Below are 25,317 nucleotides of genomic sequence, written 5' to 3' on the forward strand. Positions count from 1 at the left end.
AATCACTAACAGTATTAACCCCTTCCCTGCCAGTGTCACTTTTACAGTAACAGTGCATATTTTTAGCACTGATTACTGTAGTAAGGTCACTGGTACCCCCAAAAGTGCCAAAAATGTCAGTTAGGGGTCCGATCTGTCTGCCGCAATGTCGCAGTCCCGTAAAAAAATAAAATAAAACCGCAGATTGCCGCCATTACTAGTTAAAAAAAAACAAAAAAAAACAAAAATAAAATAAATCTTTCCTGTAGTTAGTAGATGCAATAACTTTTGCGCAAACCAATTAAAATAAGCTTATTTGCGATTTTTTTTTTACCAAAAATATGTAGCAGAAAACAAATATCAGCCTATAATGTTAAAAAATGTTGATTTTTTTTTTTTTTTGAGAATGTCATAAAAGAATGTGAAAAATCTTTTTTTTTTTTTTTCAAAATTGTCACTCTTTTTTTGTTTATAGCTAAAAAAATAAATAAATAAATCGCACAGGTGATCAAATACCACCAAAAGAAAGCTCCATTTGTGGGGAAAAAAAACAGGATGTAAATTTTGTTTGGGTACAGCATCGCACGTCACAATCAGTTCCTCTACCAGCGCTTTTTTATGTGCCGAGGTGGAGGTAGAGCAATCATAATCACTGTCCAAGCGCTCAAAGTGCGTGGACGCGGACCCCGTGGGGTGACTTAAAACCGCGACGGCCATATCAGTCTCAGAGTCTGAGGAAGCAGAGGAAACAGGAGAGGACAGCAGGCGCTTTTGGCAGGTCTCTTTTGTAAAACAATGTCCACTTTAGACACTAAAGATTGTAGGACCGCCGTCATGGCCGCCATAGGAGAGTGGGACCTGAGGATCCCCCCTCAGAATGGGTCTGGTGGTGAGACATGTTCGGCTGACTCCATGACACCCTGGTATGGGAACACAGTAAAAGTTTCAACAATTTCAAGAGTAAAAAAACAAAAATAAAACCCAGCAGTGTGGACGCCTGTGGGACTACAGGTCCCAGAACACTGCAAACAGTTAGACCAGGTAGGGAGATACCACCACAGGACTCAACATACCACGTCTCCGCAGCACAAGGAGCAAGAAGAGGCGCCAATTGCTTGCAGCGCGCCGCTCTGAGCAGAACAAGGTCTGTGCTACTACCAGTGGCTGCCTGCCGCATATTGCACAATGTGGCTACAAGAAAAAGGCCGCGCACCTGCACAGTAGCCCGGGCCACCAAAGCGTCGGTCTCTGGGAAGATGGCCGTTGAGCAGCAGCTCATGTCAAAAAGTTGGCGGCACCTGCAGACGAGGGAAGCACCCCACAAAATACACCTCTGGGACACAGACAAGACCACCGACCCCGGGAGGACCCACACTAACCTCTAACTTTTCCGAGGGAGAAAGGGGGTTACTCACCATACCATCGGAGACTCTGTAAGGTTCACTCCATGCAGGTCCCCTCCTCATCTTGGAACAAGGGGTGCGGCAGGCCCGAGGAACGCTCCGACTTTGGCCGCGACCAGGTCGTGTGCGTCCGCGCGAGGTGTCCCACTCCCAAGCCAGTCCCTTTCAGTGGGAACACGACGCGGTCGAGCTAGTGTGGAGCTGAGGCCGGCATGTGCACGCTGGCCGGACTGGGGTGACCGCCAGGATCTAGAATATTCAGTGCGTCACCCAGTCCGGCAGTTGATTGTAGTTCTCACAGGAACACACAAAAAAGGAAAAAAAACAAAAGTGAAAGAAAAAAAAAAGAAAAATATCAGTTTAAAAATGGGAAAAAATGCCAGGACAAGAGATCCCAGCAGGGAGCTAGGTCCTTACTCCTGACTAGGCAGAAAAAGATCCTAGAGCAGGAAGTGGGGAGTACCCCACCTGGGACTGCCCCATGGGCATAGGTAAAGCTCTGGTAACTTTGTTAACCCTTTTCCGCCTAGTGTTCTACTCCTAGGAAGCGCAGCATAACCCATCGGGTAAATGGATATGATGATGTGTGTCAATAAATGAAAGAGAAATCCACTTTAAGTTGGGTTTAGGGGTCTCAAACCCACAGCTCTTTAGAGCCTTTGGCATCTTTGGCCCTAAAACTCTAGTCAATAAACCTCAGTTTGTCCTCCACCACGTAGCAATCTAGAGACTAATGATGTTTTTGCATACAAGCTGTAAATTGTTATATTTATGGTATTCAGAACAGGGCCGAGGCATTCGATCTCTTGCGTCACTGGGCTACGGTCCTGGATTGTGTAAGCTCTCCACACAGGGTTTAAAGTGACCCTAAACTATATTCTTACCCTCCCAAAAAAATGTATTTTTGTAAGATCTTACCGTAAAATCCTTTTCTCTTAAGCTCATTGACAGACGTAGTCCTCCTTGATTAATATCAACTCGGGTTATACTGCCCTCTACAGGAGTAGGACTAGACAGGAAAGAAAATGTTCTGGCCACACCTTAGGGGCAGTCCCAGAGGGTATATACTCTCACTTCCTGCTACAGGATATCAGTTATGTCACAAAGCAGTGTCAGAGAATTTAACCCAACGCAACTCAAAAACAGAGGGGCGGGTACTACGTCTGTCAATGAGCTTAAGAGAAAAGGATTTTACGGTAAGATCTTACAAAAATCCATTTTTCTCTGTCGCTCATTGACAGACGTAGTCCTCCTTGATTAATATCAACTCGGGACGTCCCAAAGCAGTGCCACAAATGAGGGGTGGGAAAATGGAAATCAAAATCCAATCTAGAAGGCCCAACCGGTGCCAACTAAAAGTTTTAAAGGCTCATCAATCAAAAGATGAGACTCAACTGAAATTCCAACGGAAAAAAACCCTCGAGGTAGACCACCGGTCTCCTCAAATTTCCGCCTGCAAAACCTTGCGGCCAAAAGAGGCATCTGACGATGCCATCACATCAACTTTATAAAATTTTGTAAAGGTATGCACCGACGACCAGGTAGCCGCCTTGCAAACCTGGACCACTGACGCCTGATGGCGGTAGGCCCAGGAAGTACTGAGCGCTCGAGTGGAGTGCGCCTTAACAGGGAACAGAGGATTCCGACCCTTAATAGAATAAGCCTGTACCACCGTCTGCCTAATCCATTTGGAGATAGTCGCGGCAGATGCAGGCAACCCCTTTCTGGGGCCATCCGTGATCACAAAAAGTGAATCCGTTTAACGGAACGATTCCGTAGTCTTCAGGTATACCCTGATTGCCCGAACTACATCCAAGGAATGCAACGCACATTCCCGAGGATGATTGGGCTTAGGACACAAGGAAGGTAGCACAATATCTTCATTCAGATGAAAATCTGAAACCACCTTAGGAAGAAAGGATGGCTTCGGATGAAGAACTACCTTATCCCTATGAACCACTAGATATGGGGAATGGCATGATAAGGCAGCCAGTTCTGACACCCTGCGTGCAGAAGTGATAGCCACCAAGAAGGCCACCTTCTGGGATAATGTAAGCAAGGGAATCTCCCTGATATTTTCAAAGGGAGGTTTCTGCAGAACCGACAAAACCAAATTAAGATCCCAGGGCGGTAAGGGCGCACGTAACTGGCGGAGCCAAGTGTCGCACCCCCTGGATGAAATTCCGCACCAAGGAATGAGTAGCCAAAGGCTTCTGAAAGAAGATTGCTAACGCTGAAACTTGACCCTTGATGGTGCTCAAGGATAGTTTCTGCTCAACCCCCTTTTTGCAGAAAAGCCAAAATTCGGGTCACCAAATAGGTACTTGGGGGAAATCCCAAAGATTCACACCACGCAATATAAGTCTTCCATGTGCGATAATAGACTTTGCTGGAAGTCGCTTTCCTTGTTTTAATTAGAGTAGGAATAACTGAAGCTGACAATCCTCTGTCCTTCAGTACCTGGGTCTCAATGGCCAGGCCGTTAAAACCAGCGACTGTAAAGCACGATGGAAGATCGGTCCTTGAGACCGCAGATCCTCCCTGAGAGGAAGTCTCCAAGGAGCGTCCGCGACTAGCCTGCCTAAGTCGGCGTACCCGGCTTGACGAGGCCAGCCCGGAATTTCCAGGATAACTGGAGTTCCCTCCACCTCTATCCTGCGGAGAAATCTCAGCAGCAACTTGAGAGGGGGGAAGACATATAATAGCTGATACTGCCCCTACGGGGCGCTCAGCGCGTCTGCTGCGTCCGCTAGAGGATCGCGGGCGCGAGCCCTGTTGAGCCGACATGCCAACAGATCCATATCCGGGGTGCCCCAATGAAGGGACAGCTGGTGAAATACCTCTGGATGAAGAGACTATTTCTCTTGATCCAGAATCTGACGGCTGAGATAATCTGCCTGTCCACCCCCGGGATGAATATCGCGGAGAGAGCTGGAACAACTGTTCCGCCCAATAAAGAATGTTGGCCACTTCTATGGCCGCCAGGGCACTCTTGGTGCCCCTTGGTGATTGACATAAGTCATGACCGTGGCATAGTCCGATTGGATCCGAACCGGGCTGCCCTGGAGCTGCTCGGTCCAGTAAATCGGACAAAGTCTGATCGCTCTCTGTTCCAACACATTTATCGGTAACCTGGATATTATCAGAAGAAATGACTTCCCCTGGCTGAGCATCGGAGACCGAAGCCACCAGACCAGAGCCTCCCTGGTCTGCTCGCTCAATCCGATCCGATTGTCCAGGGAATCGGGATTTCGATTCCATTTGAGAAGAATCTCCTCTCGGAGAATTCGGGTATGAGACTGGGCAAATGGTACTGCCTCTAAGGAGGCGACCATCAGTCCCAGCCAGTTGACGGACAGCAACATCCGAATCATTGACTGAATCTTCTGAAGTTTCTCCGCATGGAGAAACACTCTTGCCAAGGATGTATCCAAAATTAGGCCCAGATAGTTCAGTGTCCTGGTGGGAAACAGCCTGTGAAGATGGGGATCTGAAGATGGGCATCCTAAATGTCTATGGACGCCATGAGATCCCCCTGATGCAGGGAGGCCACCACTGTTCGGATGGACTCCATCTCTCCCAAGACCAGAGTTGGACGCACCTAGCCCTTTTTCCTGGGCATTGTGAACAGGTTCGACTAGAACCCCTGAAACTGTATAAGGAATGGGAACTACCACTCCCTGTTGCATCAAGCTGTCCCCCGCAAAGCTTTTTAAGCGACCCGGGGATGTTGAATATTGTAAGGGAAGAATCGCACCGGTGGAAGTGATCGAAACTCGATCTTGTATCCCGACCGTATGACCTCACGAACCCCTTTATCTGGGATTCTGGAAAGCCATGGATACGGAAACCGGTGAAGACGTCCCCCCACCCTAGAGATGGGTGGGGGCCCATTCTGTCGAAGTTTGTGAGACTAAACCAATGGCAACCACTGGCCTGAAGGTTGACCCTATCAGGGAGAAAATGGAGCGGGATTCCGCTTCCACTTTTCGATCCACCAGATCCCTAAAGGACGGAGCGTCCTCCAACGGGATAACAGTGGCTTTATTTAGTCTGGAAATCAGTGAGTCCACTATTGGTGGTACCGTCCATCTTATAATGAGGGATACCTCAAACTGATAGTGCCTAGCAATGCATTTGGAAATAGCAGGGGGTTCGTTTTCGGACGACCCCATTTGGGCAAGGGAAACCCTTCGCCATTTTGGTAGGCTTGCTAGTACCAAAAAAGGAATATCAGTCTCAGCTACCTCAGCCGGTGTAATCTCAAGATTTAAGGTTTCCCGGACAGACACAACTAGTGCCTCCACCAACGCTTCTTGTGCTATGGCGGAGGCAGAAGCATCCTCCTCACTGTCTGAGGAGACCGTACCTGAGACAACAACCCCAGAAGAGGGGCTGCAATGACCAGATCAAAATCCATATCTGAAGTATCAGATGAAATAGGGGTAGGCGGGGGTCGCTTTTCTTGACCCCCGTCCCTGACAGGCTACCTCCACCCGGGATACCAAAGACTCCAAACTGCTGATAATGCATCATCACAAGTGGGGTACTGGAGGGTCCTGCGGCCACCTCGAGGGGATCAGGTGGGGATACATGTGTGGCAGGGTTCATGATTAACAAGACACTTGCCAGCAAACACAAAAAATTAATTGCAAGAAAAAACTTTGTTTTTTTTTTTTTACTTAGTCCCCCAGCGCAATAGCGCCCCTCAGTGTACCTGCTTGGACCCCTCAGAGAGAGAGAGAGAGACCCCAAGGCTCACCTGATGCACAGAAGTTTCTTATCAACCTGCTTCCAGCACTGTCTGTTACAGACAGGAAGTCTTTGGCTTGCTTTCCCTGGCCAAGGAGGCGGCTCCGCCCCTTTACACGCCTTCCGGCGCCTCCCCATAGCTCTTCAAGGTGTTTGGTCACCTCAAACATGGCCGCCCCCATGCTAGAGACACGAGGCTACGCCAATATGGCAGCCCCGTGTGATCTGCAGGAAAATGGCGGCGGCCTGTGTAGGATAGCGGCGGCTTGTAAGCTAGCAGCGGCCTGCGGGAGGTGTGCACTCGGCCTGTGCGGCCTGCGGGAGTGCGCGCTCGGCCTGCGGGAGGTGTCCTCGGCCTGTGCGGCCTGCGGGAGGTGTTCTCAGCCTGCGCGGCCTGCGGGAGGTGTCCTCGGCCTGTGGGAGGTGTCCTCGGCCTGTGCGGCCTGCGGGAGTGTGCGCTCGGCCTGTGCGGCCTGCGGGAGGCTGTGCGGCCTGTGGAAGTGACCGGCTTTCTGGAGGGATGGCGACCTGCGGATGCAGTAACTCAGGCATAGGCATCGGCCTGTATACACACTATGACAGGTAGGATACCTCTATACCTCAATAGTAATGCCCTTTAGTAGTCTGCCACTGACTTCAGTCACCCTTACAGTCATATAGTGACTTTAGATAGTCAGCTCCCAAAACATGCCTCCTGGTTTCTTATTCACAAAATCACACTCAAATTGGGGGATCTGTGACCTGTTATAGGATAGAGGGGGGACTCAGAAACTGAGTGTCCGACCATCCCAGAGAGGGGCCCGCGTCCACCAACAAACCCGACAGGGGGAGAGGGGGAACATTCTACTCACCATACCGGAACCAGGCGGGCGCCAACTCCTGACAGAACCCCTCTCCACCGGGGTGGGGGGGGGGCTGTCGACCAATACTGACACCGTGACCCAGTTTGCAACTGGTCATTGGCGTCCAGGCGAGACGTTTAACTCGCAGGGTCAGTCCCCGTCCAGTGGGACTATGTCGCGGCCGACCCAGCGAGGAGCTATGGCCTGCACGCGCTCGTAGGCTGAACTGGGGTGACCACTGGATCTCAACATCCAGCCCGTCGCCCAGTTTCAGCTTACTTGCTTGAAGATCTCACAGGAACACTGGAGAAGAAAATCTGCCTAAAAAAGTATTTCTAAAAAATCTTGCCAGGACCAAAGATCCCAGCAAGGAACTTAGGTCCTTACTCCTAACTAGACAGAAAAAAACTGATATCCTGTAGCAGGAAGTGAGAGGATATACCCTCTGGGACTGCCCCTAAGGTGTGGCCAGAACGTTTTCTTTCCTGTCTAGTCCTACTCCTGTAGAGGGCAGTATAACCCGAGTTGATATTAATCAAGGAGGACTACGTCTGTCAATGAGCGACAGAGAAATAATTTTTTTAAATGAAAACAAACATGTTCTACTCGCCTGCTCTGTGCAATAGTATTGCACAGAGCGTCCCTGATCCTCCTCCGAGTCCCACACAGGTGTGTCCACATAAAAATCTGTTTGCTATGGGGGACACACTATCTCTTTGCTACCGAACTGTGCGTCTATGAAGCCATGCTCCAAAGACACACAGCAGGGCTTAGCCCTGCTCCCACTTACCTCTCTCTGCATTTGAATGACCGCTCCTGCTGCTGTTCGAGACCCCGTATGAAGAAGACGAGAAAAGAAGAGATGTAGCTGTGCACAGCATTGGCTCTCTTCTCCCCTCTCTTCCTCATCACACAGAGAAGGGGAGGACAGAGAAATATAAAATTAAGGTTAAAAAAAAAAAAAAAATTTTAGCTTTAGTATCACTTTTATGGCTTTGTGATCTATTTTTCATCAAACTGTTTTGTATTATGTATTTAGGTGTCCTTGTATGTCCTCTCTGACCCAATGACTCCGGTTGCCTCTGGAAGCAGAGAGAGAGAGTGCCGCTGCAAACTGGTACAGCGCTGGAACCAGATAGGACGTAGGTAAGTATTTGGGGAGGTGAGGGGGCAATACAAGTCCTGGGACATTTTTTACCTTAATGCAAGGAATGCCATAGGGAAAAACAAAAACGCCTAGCCTTTAGAACCACTTTGACAATACATACTTAAAATAGTATTAAAAAAAAATAAAAGTTTGTCACTGAGTCTCCTAAATACTGATGCAAATTTACACCACACATGCTGACAGGATCCAATGAATTGAGCTATATTTGTCTATATAAGTTTGGGTACATTTATATGTATGGCTAACATAGGCACATTAGCCTGTAACTCTTTTGGGACTAGGGCCGATGTGAACGGGCCAACAAAAGCCGACAGAAAACAAAAAAATACTATTCATTTCTGCAGAGAAAAAAAAAAGGATTGGTTTCATTTTATGTACAACGTTGAATGCAGCTAAAAACCTGGAGTATGAAGCGCTGCTTGTGTTTGTAGTCTGGATCCCTGCTTGCTCGTTCATTGACATGCATGTTGAAATGGGAAACTCGCTTTTTCAGCTCATCATACAAGGCAGCCACCTAAGAAGAAGCCAAATGTATTTACAGAGGCACATTAGAAAACATTTATTTCTCTAAAGCGGCAAAGCCTGAAAATTACTGGGATATCTGAAAATATCTACCCGATTGAAAAAACACTGGTGCTTAAATATATAGCCGTGGTCAAAGGATTTGAGAATTACAAATATTATTGTTCAAAGTCTGTTGTTGCCTCAGCTTCTTAGATCTTTTTGTTAGATGTTACTATGTTATACTGAGGTATAATTAGAAGCATTTAATAGGTGTCAATGTTTTTTTCTTTTTGACAATTACATTAAAGTAGTTGCAAAGTCAGAAGGTTTTTTTTTTTCTTAATGCATTCTATGCATTACGATAAAAAACCTTCTGTGTGTAGCAGCCTCCCCAGCACCACCCAATACTTACCTGAAACCGATCCCTGTTCAGCAATGTCCACGACTCCCTCGGCCATCCGGTACTCTCCCTCCTGATTGTCTGAGGCACAGAAGCGGCACCATTGGCTCCCCCAGCTGTCAAAGTCAACCAGCCAATCGAGAGAGAGAGGGGGCGGGGCTGAATGGCAGCTCCATTGCTGTGGGGGCACTCAACTGAAGGGAGAGACCAGGAACAGCAAAGAGGGACCCGATAAGAGGAGGATCCAGGCTGCTCTATGCAAATCCACTGCACAGAGGAGGTAAGTATAAAGTTTTTTTTTTTAAATAAAGACTTTACAATCACTGCAAAGAATCAATATTTGCAGTGTTGACCCATCTTTTTCAATACCTCTGCAATTCCTCCTCGCATGCTGTCAATCAACTTCTGGGCCAAATCCTGATGGAAGCCCATTCTTGCATAATCAATGCTGAGAGTTTGTCAGAATTTGTGATTTTTTGTTCACCTGCCTCGAGGATTGACCACAAGCTGGAATTGGGGTTTGGGGAGTTCACTGGTCATGGGCCCGAAATTTCAATGTTTTGTTCCCTAAACCACTTAGTGGTCACTTTTGCCTTATGGCAAGGTGCTCCATTCATGCTGGAAAAGGCATTGTTCCTCCCAAAACGGTTCTTGGATGGTTGGGGGTAGTTGAGATACGAGAAAGATCGAGGTGAGGCCCCACGGGGCTACCAGCGCATCTGTTAGAGGATCCCACAACCTTGCCACGAACCTCTGCACAGTTCGGTTGATCCACCTTGGAGGTGCCCCACCAGAGACACAGCTGGTGAAACACCCCCGAATGAAGGGACCACTCCCTGTGGGTTAACGCTTGCCGACTGAGGTAATCCACCTGCCAATTGTCCACCCCGGATATACAGGGAGTGCAGAATTATTAGGCAAATGAGTATTTTGACCACATCATCCTCTTTATGCATGTTGTCTTACTCCAAGCTGTATAGGCTCGAAAGCCTACTACCAATTAAGCATATTAGGTGATGTGCATCTCTGTAATGAGAAGGGGTGTGGTCTAATGACATCAACACCCTATATCAGGTGTGCATAATTATTAGGTAACTTCCTTTCCTTGGGCAAAATGGGTCAAAAGAAGGACTTGACAGGCTCAGAAAAGTCAAAAATAGTGAGATATCTTGCAGAGGGATGCAGCACTCTTAAAATTGCAAAGCTTCTGAAGCGTGATCATCGAACAATCAAGCATTTCATTCAAAATAGTCAACAGGGTCGCAAGAAGCGTGTGGAAAAACCAAGGCACAAAATAACAGCCCATGAACTGAGAAAAGTCAAGCGTGCAGCTGCCAAGATGCCACTTGCCACCAGTTTGGCCATATTTCAGAGCTGCAACATCACTGGAGTGCCCAAAAGCACAAGGTGTGCAATACTCAGAGACATGGCCAAGGTAAGAAAAGCTGAAAGACGACCACCACTGAACAAGACACACAAGCTGAAACGTCAAGACTGGGCCAAGAAATAAGGTTTTATGGACTGATGAAATGAGAGTGAGTCTTGATGGGCCAGATGGATGGGCCCGTGGCTGGATTGGTAAAGGGCAGAGAGCTCCAGTCCGACTCAGACGCCAGCAAGGTGGAGGTGGAGTACTGGTTTGGGCTGGTATCAACAAAGATGAGCTTGTGGGGCCTTTTCGGGTTGAGGATGGAGTCAAGCTCAACTCCCAGTCCTACTGCCAGTTTCTGGAAGACACCTTCTTCAAGCAGTGGTACAGGAAGAAGTCTGCATCCTTCAAGAAAAACATGATTTTCATGCAGGACAATGCTCCATCACACACGTCCAAGTACTCAACAGCGTGGCTGGCAAGAAAGGGTATAAAAGAAGAAAAGCTAATGACATGGCCTCCTTGTTCACCTGATCTGAACCCCATTGAGAACCTGTGGTCCATCATCAAATGTGAGATTTACAAGGAGGGAAAACAGTACACCTCTCTGAACAGTGTCTGGGAGGCTGTGGTTGCTGCTGCACGCAATGTTGATGGTGACCAGATCAAAACACTGACAGAATCCATGGATGGCAGGCTTTTGAGTGACCTTGCAAAGAAAGGTGGCTATATCGGTCACTGATTTGTTTTTGTTTTGTTTTTGAATGTCAGAAATGTATATTTGTGAATGTTGAGATGTTATATTGGTTTCACTGGTAAAAATAAATAATTGAAATGCGTATACTGTATCTTTGATTTTTGTTAAGTTGCCTAATAATTATGCACAGTAATGGTCACCTGCACACACAGATATCCCCCTAAAATAGCTAAAACTAAAAACAAACTAAAAACTACTTCCAAAAATAGTCAGCTTTGATATTAATGAGTTTTTTGGGTTCATTGAGAACATGGTTGTTGTTCAATAATAAAATGAATCCTCAAAAATACTAATTTGCCTAATAATTCTGCACTCCCTGTATGTACGGCTGAGAGGGCTGAACGAACCGTTCTGCCCACCTTAGAATTCCGGCTACTACCAGAGTAAAGACACTTCTTGTGCCCCCTTGTTGATTGACATAAGCCACGGGCCATGGCATTGTCCGATTGAATGCACACTGGGCATCCCTGAAGACGATAAGTCCAATGATCCAGACATAGTCTGAACACTCTGAGTCCCAAGACATTGATCAGTAGTCTGGACTCTTCCAGCGTACAGATACCCTGAGCAGAATGCTTGCCGAGGACACCTCCCCTGCCGGACATGCTGGCATCTGTGGTGACTACTGTTCAGTACACGGGAGGAAGGATCTTCCAAGCCGAAGCGCCGGTGAGCGAAGCCACCATATCAGAGACTTTTGTTCCCCGACTCAGCCGGATCTGATTGTCCAGAGACTGCAGAGTCTTGTCATATTTGGTCAAAATCTCCCTTTGCAGGGACCTTGTATGGAACTGTGCAAACAGAAGGTAGACAAAGGTAGCACCCGCATGCAAGTCCGGAGTGATGAACATTGTTTGGACAGCAGGAGGCGAATTGCCGCCTGCAGCTTCTGGAGTTTGTTGGGATAAAGGAGCAATCTGGCTGAGGCAGAGTCCAGAGTCAGACCCAGATGGTCGAGCTTTGTTGACGGAATCAGGGTAGACTTTTGAAGATTCAGAGTCTAGTCGAACTCCCGAAGATTTCACATTGTGATCTCTAGGTTCTCCACTAGAGCAGAGGGAGACTCAGTTCGCAGAAGATCATCCAAGTAACTTAGTCCGGTGATCCCAGTTGGCATAGCAGGGCCAGCATCGGGGCCAACACTTTCGTGAAGACCCAAGGAGCGGAGGCGAGAACAAAGGGTAACGTCCTAAACGGATAATGCTCCTCTCCCCCAGCAAAGCAGAGAAAATGCTGGTGACTGGCACATATTGGAATGTGAAGGTAGGCATCCTTGATATCGATAGAGTCAAGGAAATCCCCTTGACGCAGGGATGCCACCACCGTTCGATTAGACTGCATTCTTAACTTCTGTACCTGCACAAAGCAATTGAGCGCCTTGAGGTCCAGAATTGGACGCACTTTGCCTTCCTTCCTGGGAACAAGTTTGAGTAGAAACCTTGAAAACATTCTGAAGTCGGAACCGGGAACCACGTCTTGTATCACCCCAAACAGACCACGTAGACAGTCTGAGGACAGGCGCAGGTTGGATGGAAAAAATTGTGGCGGAGTTAAAGAGAAAAACTCGATCTTGTAACTGGATCGAATTACTTTGTGGACCCACTTGTCTTGCACCAGGGAAGTCCACGGGTCTAGAAACCAGTGAAGACATCGCCCCACCCTAGAAATGGGCAAGGGCACACCTTCATGCAGAAGGGGCCTTTTTGGCGGGTCGGAAGAAGCTTGGCTTGCTAGACCAGCTTCGCTTGGATACTTCAGAAGAGGTCCTGAAAGGCTTGGAGCATTTGTCCTCCGACCCCGAGGGACGAAAAAAATCTCATGGGAACTGAGAAGGAAGGTCCACGTCTAGGATGAGGTTCCTTGCCCTTAGTAGCCTGTGGAAGAAAATAACTTCTGCCCGTGAAACCCTTAAAATTATGTGATTCCAGGGTACCTCCTTGAAAAGAGAGGCGAGCCATCAAGGGAGCCGCATCCAAAGAGGCGTCACAGATAAACTGCAGCTCCTGGACCAGCTGGTCCGAAAGCTCGACAAAAGCAGGGGGGAGCTGCTCCCCTTCCAGGTCACGGCTAAGGAGCTTATCCCACTGGGTCAAGAGCTTTCGACACTAGGGCAATGGTGAATACCGGCCTCATTACCAAACCAGATAAGTTGTTTATAGTGTGGGCCACAGCCTCTGCCTTTCCGGTCAGCCTGAAAGACCAGGGACTCGTCAACCAAGATCATTGTTGCCTTGTTTAATCTGGAAACCGAAGGATCCACTACCGGTGGCACTGTCCACTTGAGAAGGGACTCATAATAGGGGTAACGCTTAGTAAAGCGTTTAGGAACCCCACAGGGACTCTTTGAACGGTCAGCTCTTTAGCGACAAATTCTGTCAAATAGGCAGGTAAATACTTTTGCTGCTCTAAAAGGCAGCTGCGTCCTCCATCTTCAGGGTCTCACACACAGATTTGATCAGTGCATCCACCAGCGCCTTTTCGCGCGCAGACTTAGAAGAATCATCATCACTTATCAGAGGATTCCTGGAGCGTGGTCACAGACCCAGAAAGGTGACCTGCATCTGTTACGGCCGATGGTTGGGACCCTGAGGGCTACCCGCAGCCACAGAGAGGGGATCAGGAGGGGAAATGTGCCCAAAGACCCCATGAGTCACCAGGGAGACCCCATTTTGATGGCTGCCATCAAAAAAATAGACTGCCCCCACCCCTTCCAAAGAAGATGCCAAGCTGGCCACATGGGCTAGTACACCGCAGCCTAAATATTGTGAAGGCCCAGCCGTAAGTGCAGGGATCCAAACCAATAGGGCCAGCGGAGGTGACCAAGGGATGAGGGCTTCAGCTAAACTCGCTGGGGCCGTCCCATCCAACAGAGGCGCCCGACTCGGCCGCATGGCTAGTAGGCCACAAGCCGCGGCCAAAATTTTTTTGGACACCTAGCCACTTGGGCATGAGCCTCAGCAGAGCCAACCACACGGTGCAGTGGAGGGGAGGGTGGATGCCCAAACTGAGGATAGTGGCTTCAGTCACCCTCACTGGGGCCGCCCAACATAGCTCCCAACCAGTAGGTTGCAAAGCCGTGGCCTAAATTTTTCGGCCAGATTCGGCAGCGTGGACCACTGGATGCAAAACCATCCTCTCTCCCTGTCCAACAACTGCAGCATGGAGCTCAGAGGACTTCCCTGCCCTGGTCACCAACCCCCAGGGTGGAGGGAAACACGCTCAACCACTCATTGCGCATCAGGAAAAATGCGGTCAGCAGCAACCCCAACAAGCCCCCCTTAAGAGCATGTTGCAAAAGCCAGCTCATAACCTGGAGGGAGGGGCGGCAAACACATAGTGACAACCAAAATTTAGAGGGGCTGCGGGGGAAGAGAGAGGAACCCAGGAATCCGACCATTCCTAAGAGGGGCCTGCGTCCCCTGAGGCAGCAGAATTTGCGAAAAATTAGATTTGTGTCATTCTCAAAACTTTTGGCCACAGCTGTACTTGTAAGATGGCAGGAATTGGTATTTACAAGTGCAATGAACTTCTACTATAAACACCAAAAGTATTACTACAGCAGAGGTAATTACACTCCAAGCCTGTCCTAAAGCATTAGTAATGTCTGCCATGTCTCAGTTAAACACTCACCTCTTTTATTCTTTTGATTTGAAAGTAGTTCGATTTACCCCATTCCATTTCATCCTAGGAAAAAGGTTAATGCGATATTTTAATACTGTATACGCTAAAACATTATCAAATTAAAATATAAATAACTGAAAGAACAACCGTGACTGGATGCAAGAAAATGACTTAATGGTGAACAAATTGAAAAAACCACATCTCATCCTTGCAAAAATGTCCCTGCGCATGGAAGGAAGGAAGGAGAATGCTCACAGAATGGTAACCCCCCCCACCCCTTTATCAAAAAAGAAAAGCAACAAAACACACTTTCACAGGAAGTTCCACTGTAAAGACTTAGCCGCTTAAGCCCCGGAGGATTTGGCTGCTCAAAGACCAGGGCCTATTTTGCGATTCGGCACTGCGTGACTTTAATGGACAATTGCGCGGTCGTGCGACGCTATACTTAAACAGAGCTTTCATTTGGTGGTATTTGGTCACCTGTAAGATTTTTACTTTTTGCGCTATAAACAAAAAAAAAAAAAAGAGCGACAATTTTGAAAAAAATTAATTTTTGTAAAATCTTACCGTAAAATTCCTTTCTCTGAGTCCTCCGACAGTCGTCGCCGCTCATAAGTCATCACTATTGGGTATTGACTTCCGCTCCGCAGGAGTAGCTAGGCATAAAGACTTAGTTAAAAGAACAAAAGCATTTAGCATAGACACACCCATGGGGGCTGTACCAATGGTCAATACCCCCCTGCAGTGATCCCTCCCAACTCAGCTTGGTAGAATAGCAGTAGGTGTACAAGAAAAAACCCCAAAAGAGGGGCAGGGGCGGAGACTGTCGGAGGACTCCGAGAAAGGAATTTTACGGTAAGATTTTACAAAAATTCAGTTTTCTCTTACGTCCTCCGACAGTCGCCGCCCCTCATAAGTAATCACTATTGGGATGTCCCAAAGCAGTGTAGACATGAGGGGTGGGAGACGCAACCGTAGAAAAGGCAACGCAGTACCCACATCAGAGAAAGGAACCTTACACGCACAGCAAGAGAACCTTCTGGGCAACAGAAAAAGGCTCAACAGGAGCAACAACCCAGGAAAACAAATTACCCAGGGGATAAACACCCAAACAGCCAGGGACCCACAAAAAAACAAGGGTCCCCTATGGCACTGCCGCACTGAGAACTTTGCGGCCAAAGGAGGCATCAGCTGATGCCAGAACATCCACCTTATAGAATTTGGAAAAGGTGTGCACAGACGACCAAGTCGCAGCCTTGCACACCTGGGCCACCGAGGCCTGATTCCGGTAGGCCCAGGACGTAATCAATGATTTGGTAGAGTGCACCTTAACAGGGAAGGGTGGAACCGTTCCTTCAAAGTATAGCCCTTTTCAATGGTCTGTCTGATCCATTTGGCAATGGTCGCCGCAGACGCAGCCATGCCCTTCCGAGGTCCCTCAGGAAGGACAAAGAGGAAATCCAATTTTCGAAAGGATTCAGTGGACGACAGGAATACCCTAATCGCCCTGACATCCAAGGAATACAATGCAACCTCCTTAGGATGCTTAGGCTTCGCACAGAGCAAAGGCAAAACAATGTCCTCAATAAGGTGAAAATCAGAGACCACCTTAGGGAGAAAAGATGAATGAGGTCGCAAGACCACCTTATCCTTGTGAACCACCAAATAAGGAGAGCGGCAAGACAACGCCGCCCATTCTGACACCCTGCGAGCCGAAGTGATCGCCACTAGAAAGACAACCTTTTTAGACAGCAGAGGTAACGATATCTCCCGGATGTTTTCAAAGGGAGAACGCTGTAATACGGACAGAACCACGTTCAAGTCCCATGGAGGTAAAGGCTCCCTCCTGGGAGGAGCCAAATGTCGAACACCTTGAATAAAGAATGAGAATGAATTAAGAATGAGACACCACAGGGCGTTGAAAGAACAGCCAGCGCAGAAACCTGGCCCTTTATCATGACCAGCGCCAAGCGCTGGTCCACACCAGTCTGAAGGAAAGCCAACACTCTCGTCATCGAGTATGAGCGAGGAGAAAACCCCCTGGACTCACACCAGGCAAAATAGGCTTTCCAAGTGCGATAATAAATTTTTCCGGACGAGGCTTCTCTAGCCTTGATTAAAGTAGGAATGACTTCTGGGGAGAGACCCCTGTCTCTCAGGACCTGGCTTTCAACAGCCAGGCCGTTAACGCCAGCGACTGTAAAGCAGGATGGAAGATTGGTCCCTGAGACAGCAGATCTTCCCACAGTGGCAGCCGCCAAGGAGGCTCGGCTGCCAGGTGAAGAACGTCGGCGTACCAGGACCGGCGTGGCCAGTCCGGCGCCACTAGGATCACCAAGTTCGGTTCCGAGGCTAGCCTGCGAAGGAACCTGGACAACAACTAAATTGGAGGAAAGGCATACATCAGACGATACTGATGCCAAGGGGCAACCAACGCATCCGAGGCGTCCGCCCGCGGATCACGCGTTCTTGCCACGAATCTTTCCACCTTGTGGTTTAGCCGCGGCGCGAACAGATCCACTTCTGGGGATCCCCACTTCGCACACAGCATTTGGAAGACCTCCGGTTTCGGGACGATTCCCCCTGATCCAGGGTCTGGCGGCTCAGATAGTCAGCCTGCCAATTCTCCACACCCGGAATATGAACTGCTGAAATTGTCGGGACTTGAGTCTGGGACCAAGACAGAATGTCGGTCACCTCCCGGGCCGCCCGGGCACTCCTGGTGCCCCCTTGGTGGTTGATGTAAGCCACCACGGTAGCATTGTCCGTCTGTACCTGAACAGGACAGCCCCGCAGTCGATCCGACCACTGAAAGAGTTTGATCGCTCTCAATTCCAATATGTTGATCGGAAGGGAGGATTCCTCCTCCGACCAAGTGCCCTGGGCAGACAGGTTGTCCAGGACTCAACCCCAGCCTAACAGGCTGGCATCCGTGGTAATCACCGTCCACAGCAACGGACGAAAGGATTTTCCTTCTGACACAGCCGGGGACTGAAGAAACCACAGAAGATCCATTCTGGTCTGGCGACTCAACGAAACCCTCAGAACCAAGGACTGAGGAAGCCTGTCCCACCTGGCCAAGATCTCTGCTTGGAGAGACCGAGTGTGAAACTGAGCAAATGGGATCGCCTCGAAGGCCGATACCATCAACCCCAGGCACCGCATACAGGTCCTGAGCGACGAGGACTGGTTGTCCCTGAGGGACCTGACCTCGTGTTGAAGGGTCCGGAGCTTGTCCTCCGGCAGCAAAACCTTCGCTTGAGAAGAGTCCAGATCCATTTCCAGATAGGGAAAACGAATTGAAGGAGACAAAGTCGACTTCTGAACGTTGATGGTCCAACCAAACTCCTGTAGTGTCTGTACCGTAGTTGACAGATCACACATGAGGCTCTGACTGGCACTCGATCTTAACAGTCGTCTAGATATCCCAAGACCACAATGCCCTGTGCCCTCAACAGGCCCAGAACAGGCGCCAGCACTTTGGTAAAGACCCTTGGAGCCGAAGGGAGACCGAAAGGTAACGCTACAAACTGATAATGGTCCTTCGCAATGGCGAACCAAAGGTACCTCTGATGACCCTCGAAAATGGGGATGTGAAGGTACGCATCCTTCAGGTTGATAGAGGCCAGGAATTCCCCTGGACTCAGGGAGGCCACCGCTGAGCGGTGGGATTCCATGCGGAACTTCCGAACGCGCACTAAGCGGTTCAGAGCTTTTAAGTCCAGGATAGGATGCACCTTGCCCTCCTTGCTGGGCACAGTGAACAGATTGGAGTAAAACCCCCGAAACCTGTCCTGATGAGGCACCGGGACAATTACCCCCTGGACCAGGAGGTCCTGCACCGCTTGATGAAGGTCCTGTAAACGCCCTGGGGTCAAATGACGATTTGAGGGAAAGTATCTGTCCACCGGCCGCGAAAGGAATTCGATCTTGTATCCCGATCGAATGATTTCCTGAACCCACCTGTCCGGAATACGGAGCAGACAAGGTTGGAGGAAACCGTGCAAATGTGCCCCCACCCCTGAAACGGGTGAAGGCATCCCTTTAGGCAGAGGCGGGCTGAGCTGCCGTGCCAGCATGGCTGGACTTTTGCTTACCCGCCCAGGGTTTCTTCTGGCCACCTTGGCCCTTGAAAGGTTTGCCCTTGAATTGTGACTTAAAGGCACGAAAGGACCCCTGAGTGGGTTTAAAGGCAGGACCCTGCTTGCCGCGAAAGGACTTGTTCTTCGGATTCTGGGGCAGCAGAGTGCTCTTGCCCCCAGTGACTCCTTTCACCAAAGTATCCAAGGCCTCGCCAAAAAGGCGAGACCCAGCATAGGGAAAATCAGCCACCGTTTTTCGTGATGTCTGGTCAGCCGACCAGCTCTTCAGCCATTTCATTAGACGGTTAAGCACCGCAACACTAGACAGGCGTGCAGCCAAAAGGGGCCTCATTTAGGGCCGCATCGCACAAAAACATGACCCCTTGATGAATTTGGTCCACCATTTCCAGCGTAGCAGGTGGGGCAGAATCAGACACTAGTGTGCGTCTAAGCACCTTAGTCCAGTCCGCCACCGCCTGAGCCACCATGACAGAAGCGAAGATAGGTTTGAGCATGGAACCCGCCACCGTATAGGCATGGCGAGCAAGAGACTCAAACCTCCTGTCCGTAGGACCCCAGAACTCCGGAGTATCATCAGTGGGGACCAGAGTAGCCTTGTTTAACACGGCCACAGCGTGATGCACCTTGGGGGCCACGCACCAGCGCATCCGTAGAAGGCGCAAAGGGGTACAGCAGTTTAAACCGACTAGGCACCGTGAAGGGCGTTTTAAACTGCGCCATTGTTCATTCACTGTGTGATGAAACTCAGCGGGGCAGGGAAAAACCTGCGCCGACTTGCGGGCCCTATGTGTACCAAATGAGGACACAACGGCCGGAGGAGTGGGCTCATCCTCCAAATGTAGTGTTTCTTTCACAGAAGAAATCAAATCATCCATGTGTGCACGTTCTTCAGGCGACCCCGGGGAAGATTCATCAACCCCCTCCACCTCCCCCTCAGACCCCAGAGGGTCCAGGGACGAGCAAGACCCTGAAAGGGGCACGCCAGCCATAGCAGCCACATCAACATCTGAATCAGAGGAGAAAGATAATCTGGGCCTTTTCCTAGCAGCACGTTCAGCCATCAGCACCTCCATTTTTGACACCAAAGACGCCACCACAGCGGCCAAATTAGGTATAACAGGGGGTTCAGCAGAACTGGGGTCCCCAACCAAGGCTGGGGGACTTTGCTGTCCTGAGAAACCATTGCAAAAAAACAACAGTGAAAGTACTGGCCCTTTAAAAGCGCTGCGGATAGCGCAGCCCACCGCTATAAACACAGTGTACACAGACCCCCCAAAAGGGACAAAACTGAGCCAGGAAGGATAGAACAGAGAGATATGGAAGAGACAATCTGCAGAGCCCCACAGAGTGTTACCACACCGATCGCTGCTAAAGAGGAAAAGGAAGTGAGTCACCAGAGGCTGAACTATATGCTGCAAGGCCCAGGGAAAATGGCTGCCCATAGGAATGAATGGAAGGCTTTGGCAAGATGGCCGCCGACATGTGCTCGGTACGATCCTTCTGCCACACACAAGATGGCGCAAGCTGGCGCCAAAATCCCTACATAGCAAGCTATAGTAAAAGCCCACAGTGAAGCCAGACATGCTGCCCACATCCAAAATGGCGGACCACGCGGTTTTCAGCTGCAGCGGTCGCCTCACATACAGTCTGCACCTCCCAAACACTAAAAGTGACACAGAAGAGGGGCCCCCACACCACACAGTGCCAGCAGTGTAATAAAGAAGACACCCGCAGGGAAAGCATCAGGGAGCCCCACAAACGCACAGACATGAGGGGACACACAGAAACACAGGACTGCCACCCCAGACAGAGGTCCCCACACAGAAAGCACTTATCTGTACCGGATGGCGTGGGGTGCCTCTATGAACGGAAAGCCTGTGTCCTCAGATGACAGGGAATGCCGTCAGCCAAAAACACAGGACACTGCAGCACAGAACCGCAGACGTGTCCAGTGAGGTAGCCACCTCACAGGCTGCATCCCTGCTGCGAGCAGGGATGGGTTGTTCATAGCGCCAGGGCGAACTATAGCCGAACGCTCAAAGGCGGGCTGGGGATCCATCTGACCCTCTGCCCTGGAGATCCAGGGCCGCCAGTCTAAATTCCCAGCTCCGCATGATCCATCTTCATCCGAAGATCCGACTAAACTAAAGCTGACAAAATAAACAGCTAGTAAAGCAAAGAAAAAACTGACATTTTTGCAAATAAAAATCAAAGAAAAGATTAGAAAGACTGAGACTGAAGCCCCAGCACAGGGAAGCCTGACTACGCTAGGCAGAGACAAACTAAGTTGGGAGGGATCACTGCAGGGGGGTATTGATCAGTGGGACAGCCCCTATGGGTGTGTCTATGCTAAATGCTTTTGTTCTTTTAACTAAGTCTTATGCCTAGCTACTCCTGCGGAGCGGAAGTCAATACCCAATAGTGATGAGGGGCGGCGACTGTCGGAGGACGTAAGAGAAAACAATATTTTTCACATTTTTTTATATGAAATTCCCCAAAAAAAAAAAATGTAAAAATCTAAATTTTTTTAACATTTTAGGCCAATTTGTTTTCTGCTACATATTTTTGGTGAAAAAAAAAAAAAAAATAGCAATAAGCGTATTTTGATTGATTTGCACAAAAGTACAAAAGTTATTGCATTTACTAACTACGGGAAAGAATTGTCATTTTAATTGTTTTTTTTTTAACTAGTAATGGCGGCGATATGCGATTTTTTTTTGCGGGACTGCGACATTGCGGCGGAAAGATCGGACCCTTGACTGATATTTTTGGGGGTACCAGTGACTACTACAGTAATCAGTGCTATAAATATGCACTGTTACTGTAAAAATGACACTGGCAGGGAAGGGGTTAACTTTATTGGTGACTAGTGCGTTAAATGTATCGCTAGGGGCACGATTCTAACTGTGGGGGGGGGGGCGTGGCTTGTGATGTAACCACAGAGACATACGATCCTACATAGCAGGATCGTATAGTCTCTACAGTTACACCAGGGAGAATGACAGGCGGCTTTGTTTACATTAGCCGCCTGCCTTTCTCCCTCTCCAGCGGGAGATTGCGAGTAGCCGGCGGACATCGGAGCCGCCGGTCTCTCGCCCGGGGAGGTTAGTGACTGAGCAGGGGCGCACGCGCCCCCTAGAGGCTCGTGGGCGAGCGACGTAGTACTACATCCCTTTGCCCAGTAGGGGCTGACCGCCGCAGTAAATAGTCGTGCGGTGCTCAGCAAGTGGTTCATTTTTTAAAAAGAAAAAAGGACAAGGGACAAAACTTGTGGCCAATAGAAAGCATCCCTTTTCTAGCAAAAATCCTCTTCCATTGACTCCCCTTACCCACCTCCACAATGTTAGGGGAGGGGTTAATAGGGCAAATTGACATGTGACAGCCACTCCTTAAGAGTGCCCCACTGAGCCTGTCTTTTCTGCCCAACTCTGCCATTTATAAGAGTTGTAATATTGCTTCTATTAACAAAACAAGCTTTGTCCTCTATTCATCTGTATTTAATCTTAGACTTTATATATAGCAATTTTTATATTCCAAGTAAAACATCTAGCTTTTCACAGATATTTTAGTATATATAGTAAAAAATGGAATCTAAAATAACATAGCAAAGTAAGGCTACATACAAAAAAAAAAAAGTGAAGTCTTAGTATTCATCTAGCTGAAGTTGTAGGGCATTGTCTTCACGCATATTTAATAAAAAGAGAAGAATACAATTTCTAAACATTTCACTGGATAGCTAAAATGTCTTTAAAGCAGAAGTAAACTTTTTTTTTTTTTTTAGCATTTTTCTTCCCTGCAAAGTAAATGCATAATGTGTTAGTATGCATTGCATACTAGCACATTATGTGACACCTACCTCCAAACGAAGCCCTGGCCGTCCCCTCTGGAGGCCGCATCCATCTTCTGCCATCTTCCTTTCTGGTCTGCAGACTCCGGCTATGCTACTGGCCGGGAGCCGCGTGACGTCACTCCCACGAATGCGCGCAAGAGCCGCCGGTCACGGCACAGGGCTCTGAAGAAATGGCATGGGCTGCATGAAATGTAAATATCTCCTAAACAGTGCAAGTTTAGGAGATATTTACAGTACCTTTAGGTAAGTCTTATTAAAGGCTTACCTATAGGTAAAAGTTATAAGAATGGGTTTACAACCACTTTAAGAACTCATGTACACTGGATGTTTGAAAACGCTGGAACTTGGCAGCTAGTAAATGACGTTAAAAAACTTTTACATGTCACGTTTACCGACGTTCATCAATGTTTTTGTTTGGAAGCATTTTTGCAGATAACAGATTTTACAAATGCAGTCACTCTCTCCTGGAAAGTCTGTTTTTCCCTATAGCAAATGGTCAGCAGTTTCCATTTTAAAAACGCCTATGAACGAAAACGCTTATAAACCTTTCTACCGCAATTAATCGCGTTTGCAAGTTGTTAGAAGCATTTGGCATTTCAAATGCCTATAAATTTTCATCCTAAATACATTTTTTTTTTTTGCTTTTAAAAAAAAAAAAAAAAAAAAAAAAAAAAAAAAGCCTCTAAAATGCAACTGCCTCTAAACTACAGACAGATAATAACAGAGGAAAGTTCAGGGGCTGCTCAAAAAAAAAAAAAATGCCCAACTACTGCTAAATGTCAGTTTATCAGCAATGTACATGAGGCCTTATGTTTAAGTGCAATTTTACACACAGTTAGGATTTGTATTTGTACAAAAAGCCTTTGAAAAATGCCAGTATGATAGGATACCTTTACTTATGAGAAGTCCTAAGATAGTCTTTTGTTAATCTCTATATAGCCCAACAGGAAAGGAGCCCTGCTTGAAATGTTATGTCATGGGGATGATGTGCCACATACATTGAGCTGTTGGGAACCTTACAAGTTTTTGGAGTAATTGTCAGTATAGAAATACAAGCGCTGACATTTTTTTTACTTGATTGTAAAGTTGCATTCTCCAGGGAAATAATACTTAACCTTGACCAACTATTAACCACTTGCCTAATGGGCACTTTCACCCCCTTCCTGATCAGGCCAGTTTTTAGGTTTTAGTGCTTTTGCACAACTGGATGGTCCTCCAACACTGTACCCAAACAAATTTTTTTTTTTTTTTTTACATATAGAGCTTTCTTTTGGTGGTATTTAATTGCCATTGGGGATTTTTTTTCCTGCAAAACTAAAAAAGGTAAAAATTGTTAGGGGAAAGAAAAAAAATGGATTTTTGACTACAAAGAAGGTAATTCCCCAAAGGCTAAACTTAGCCAACCAGGAACAACTGGAGATCACCTAGAAACATACACCCTCAAAAAGAATATTTTCTCTGAAACAGGAGCCTGCAAAACCTTGCGGCCAACAGAAGCATATGAGGATGCCAAAACATCTACTTTGTAGAATTTTGTGAACATGTGCACAGACGACCAAGTTGCCCCCTTGCAAACTTGCATTACTGACGCCTGATGGCGAAAAGCCCAAGAAGTCCTCAACGCTCTAGTAGAATGCGCCTAGTCTGTACCACCCTCTGCCTGATCCATCTGGATATGTAAGCAGCCAACCCCTTTAAAGGTCCTTCGGTGAGGAGAAAATCTGATTTCCTTAAAGATTCAGTAGCCACCAGGTAATTTTCCAAACAACTGAATCACCCAAGCGCTCACTCCGATGGGAATGATAGGCGTGCTGCTCTCCTCAGGCGGGGAACTCCAAACAATATGCACATGGAAGAGAAAAGGAGGCGCTAACACCTAGTGCATTACCCTTGGACACTTAAAATGTTTATTAAAATCCCAAAAACATACTCAGACATGAAGAGCAAAAATCGCATAGAATGATTCCACCACTTGTGGAAATGAACATGTCCCTGTAATTGGACAGCTGACACGTTACGGGAGGCAAGCGCCCTTTCTCAGAGCACCTCTGAGGAATGGAGCAAGTATGTTTTTGGCATTTTAAACATTTTAAAAGTGTCCAAGGGTGACGCACTAGCTGTTTGCACCTCCTTTTCTCTTCCATAGCCAGCAGGTAAACTTTAATTACCCAAACCACATCCAAAGAATGCAAAGCAACTTCCTTGGGATACTTGGGCTTAGAACAGAGTGAAGACAGCACAATGTATTCATTCAGATTAAAATCAGAAACCACCTTAGGAAGAAACGACTGATTAGGTCAAAGTGCCACCTTATTTCTGTGGACCACCAGATAAGGGGAACGGTAGGACAGCGCCACCAATTCAGATACTCTGCGGGCAGAAGTAAAAGCAATCAAAAAGGTAACCTTTTGAGATAGTGTAAGCAGAGGGATCTCCCTAATGTTCTCAAAAGAAGACAATACCAAATTAGGATCCCACGGAGGTAGTGGGGATCGCCACGGAGGAGCCATATGGCGAACACCTTGTAAAAATCAAGGCACGCGTAGCTAAAAGACGATGGATAAATCAC

At 48.0% G+C, this 25,317-nt stretch overlaps 1 protein-coding gene across 1 annotated transcript in view; it reads right to left on the reverse strand.

Annotated features, from left to right (window-relative positions):
- Positions 1-25,317, reverse strand: part of TDRD9 (tudor domain containing 9) — a 789,496-nt gene that overhangs the window by 247,304 nt on the left and 516,875 nt on the right. The window contains exons 18-19 of the mRNA XM_082275596.1: positions 14,805-14,858; positions 8,545-8,658 (exon numbers count right to left, since the gene is read on the reverse strand). Of these exons, the coding sequence (XP_082131722.1) occupies positions 8,545-8,658; positions 14,805-14,858 (168 nt within the window). The remainder of the gene's footprint in view (positions 1-8,544; positions 8,659-14,804; positions 14,859-25,317) is intronic.

This window comes from Pelophylax lessonae, assembly GCF_965119305.1.
Source record: "Pelophylax lessonae genome assembly, chromosome: 13".
Lineage (NCBI taxonomy): Eukaryota > Metazoa > Chordata > Amphibia > Anura > Ranidae > Pelophylax > Pelophylax lessonae.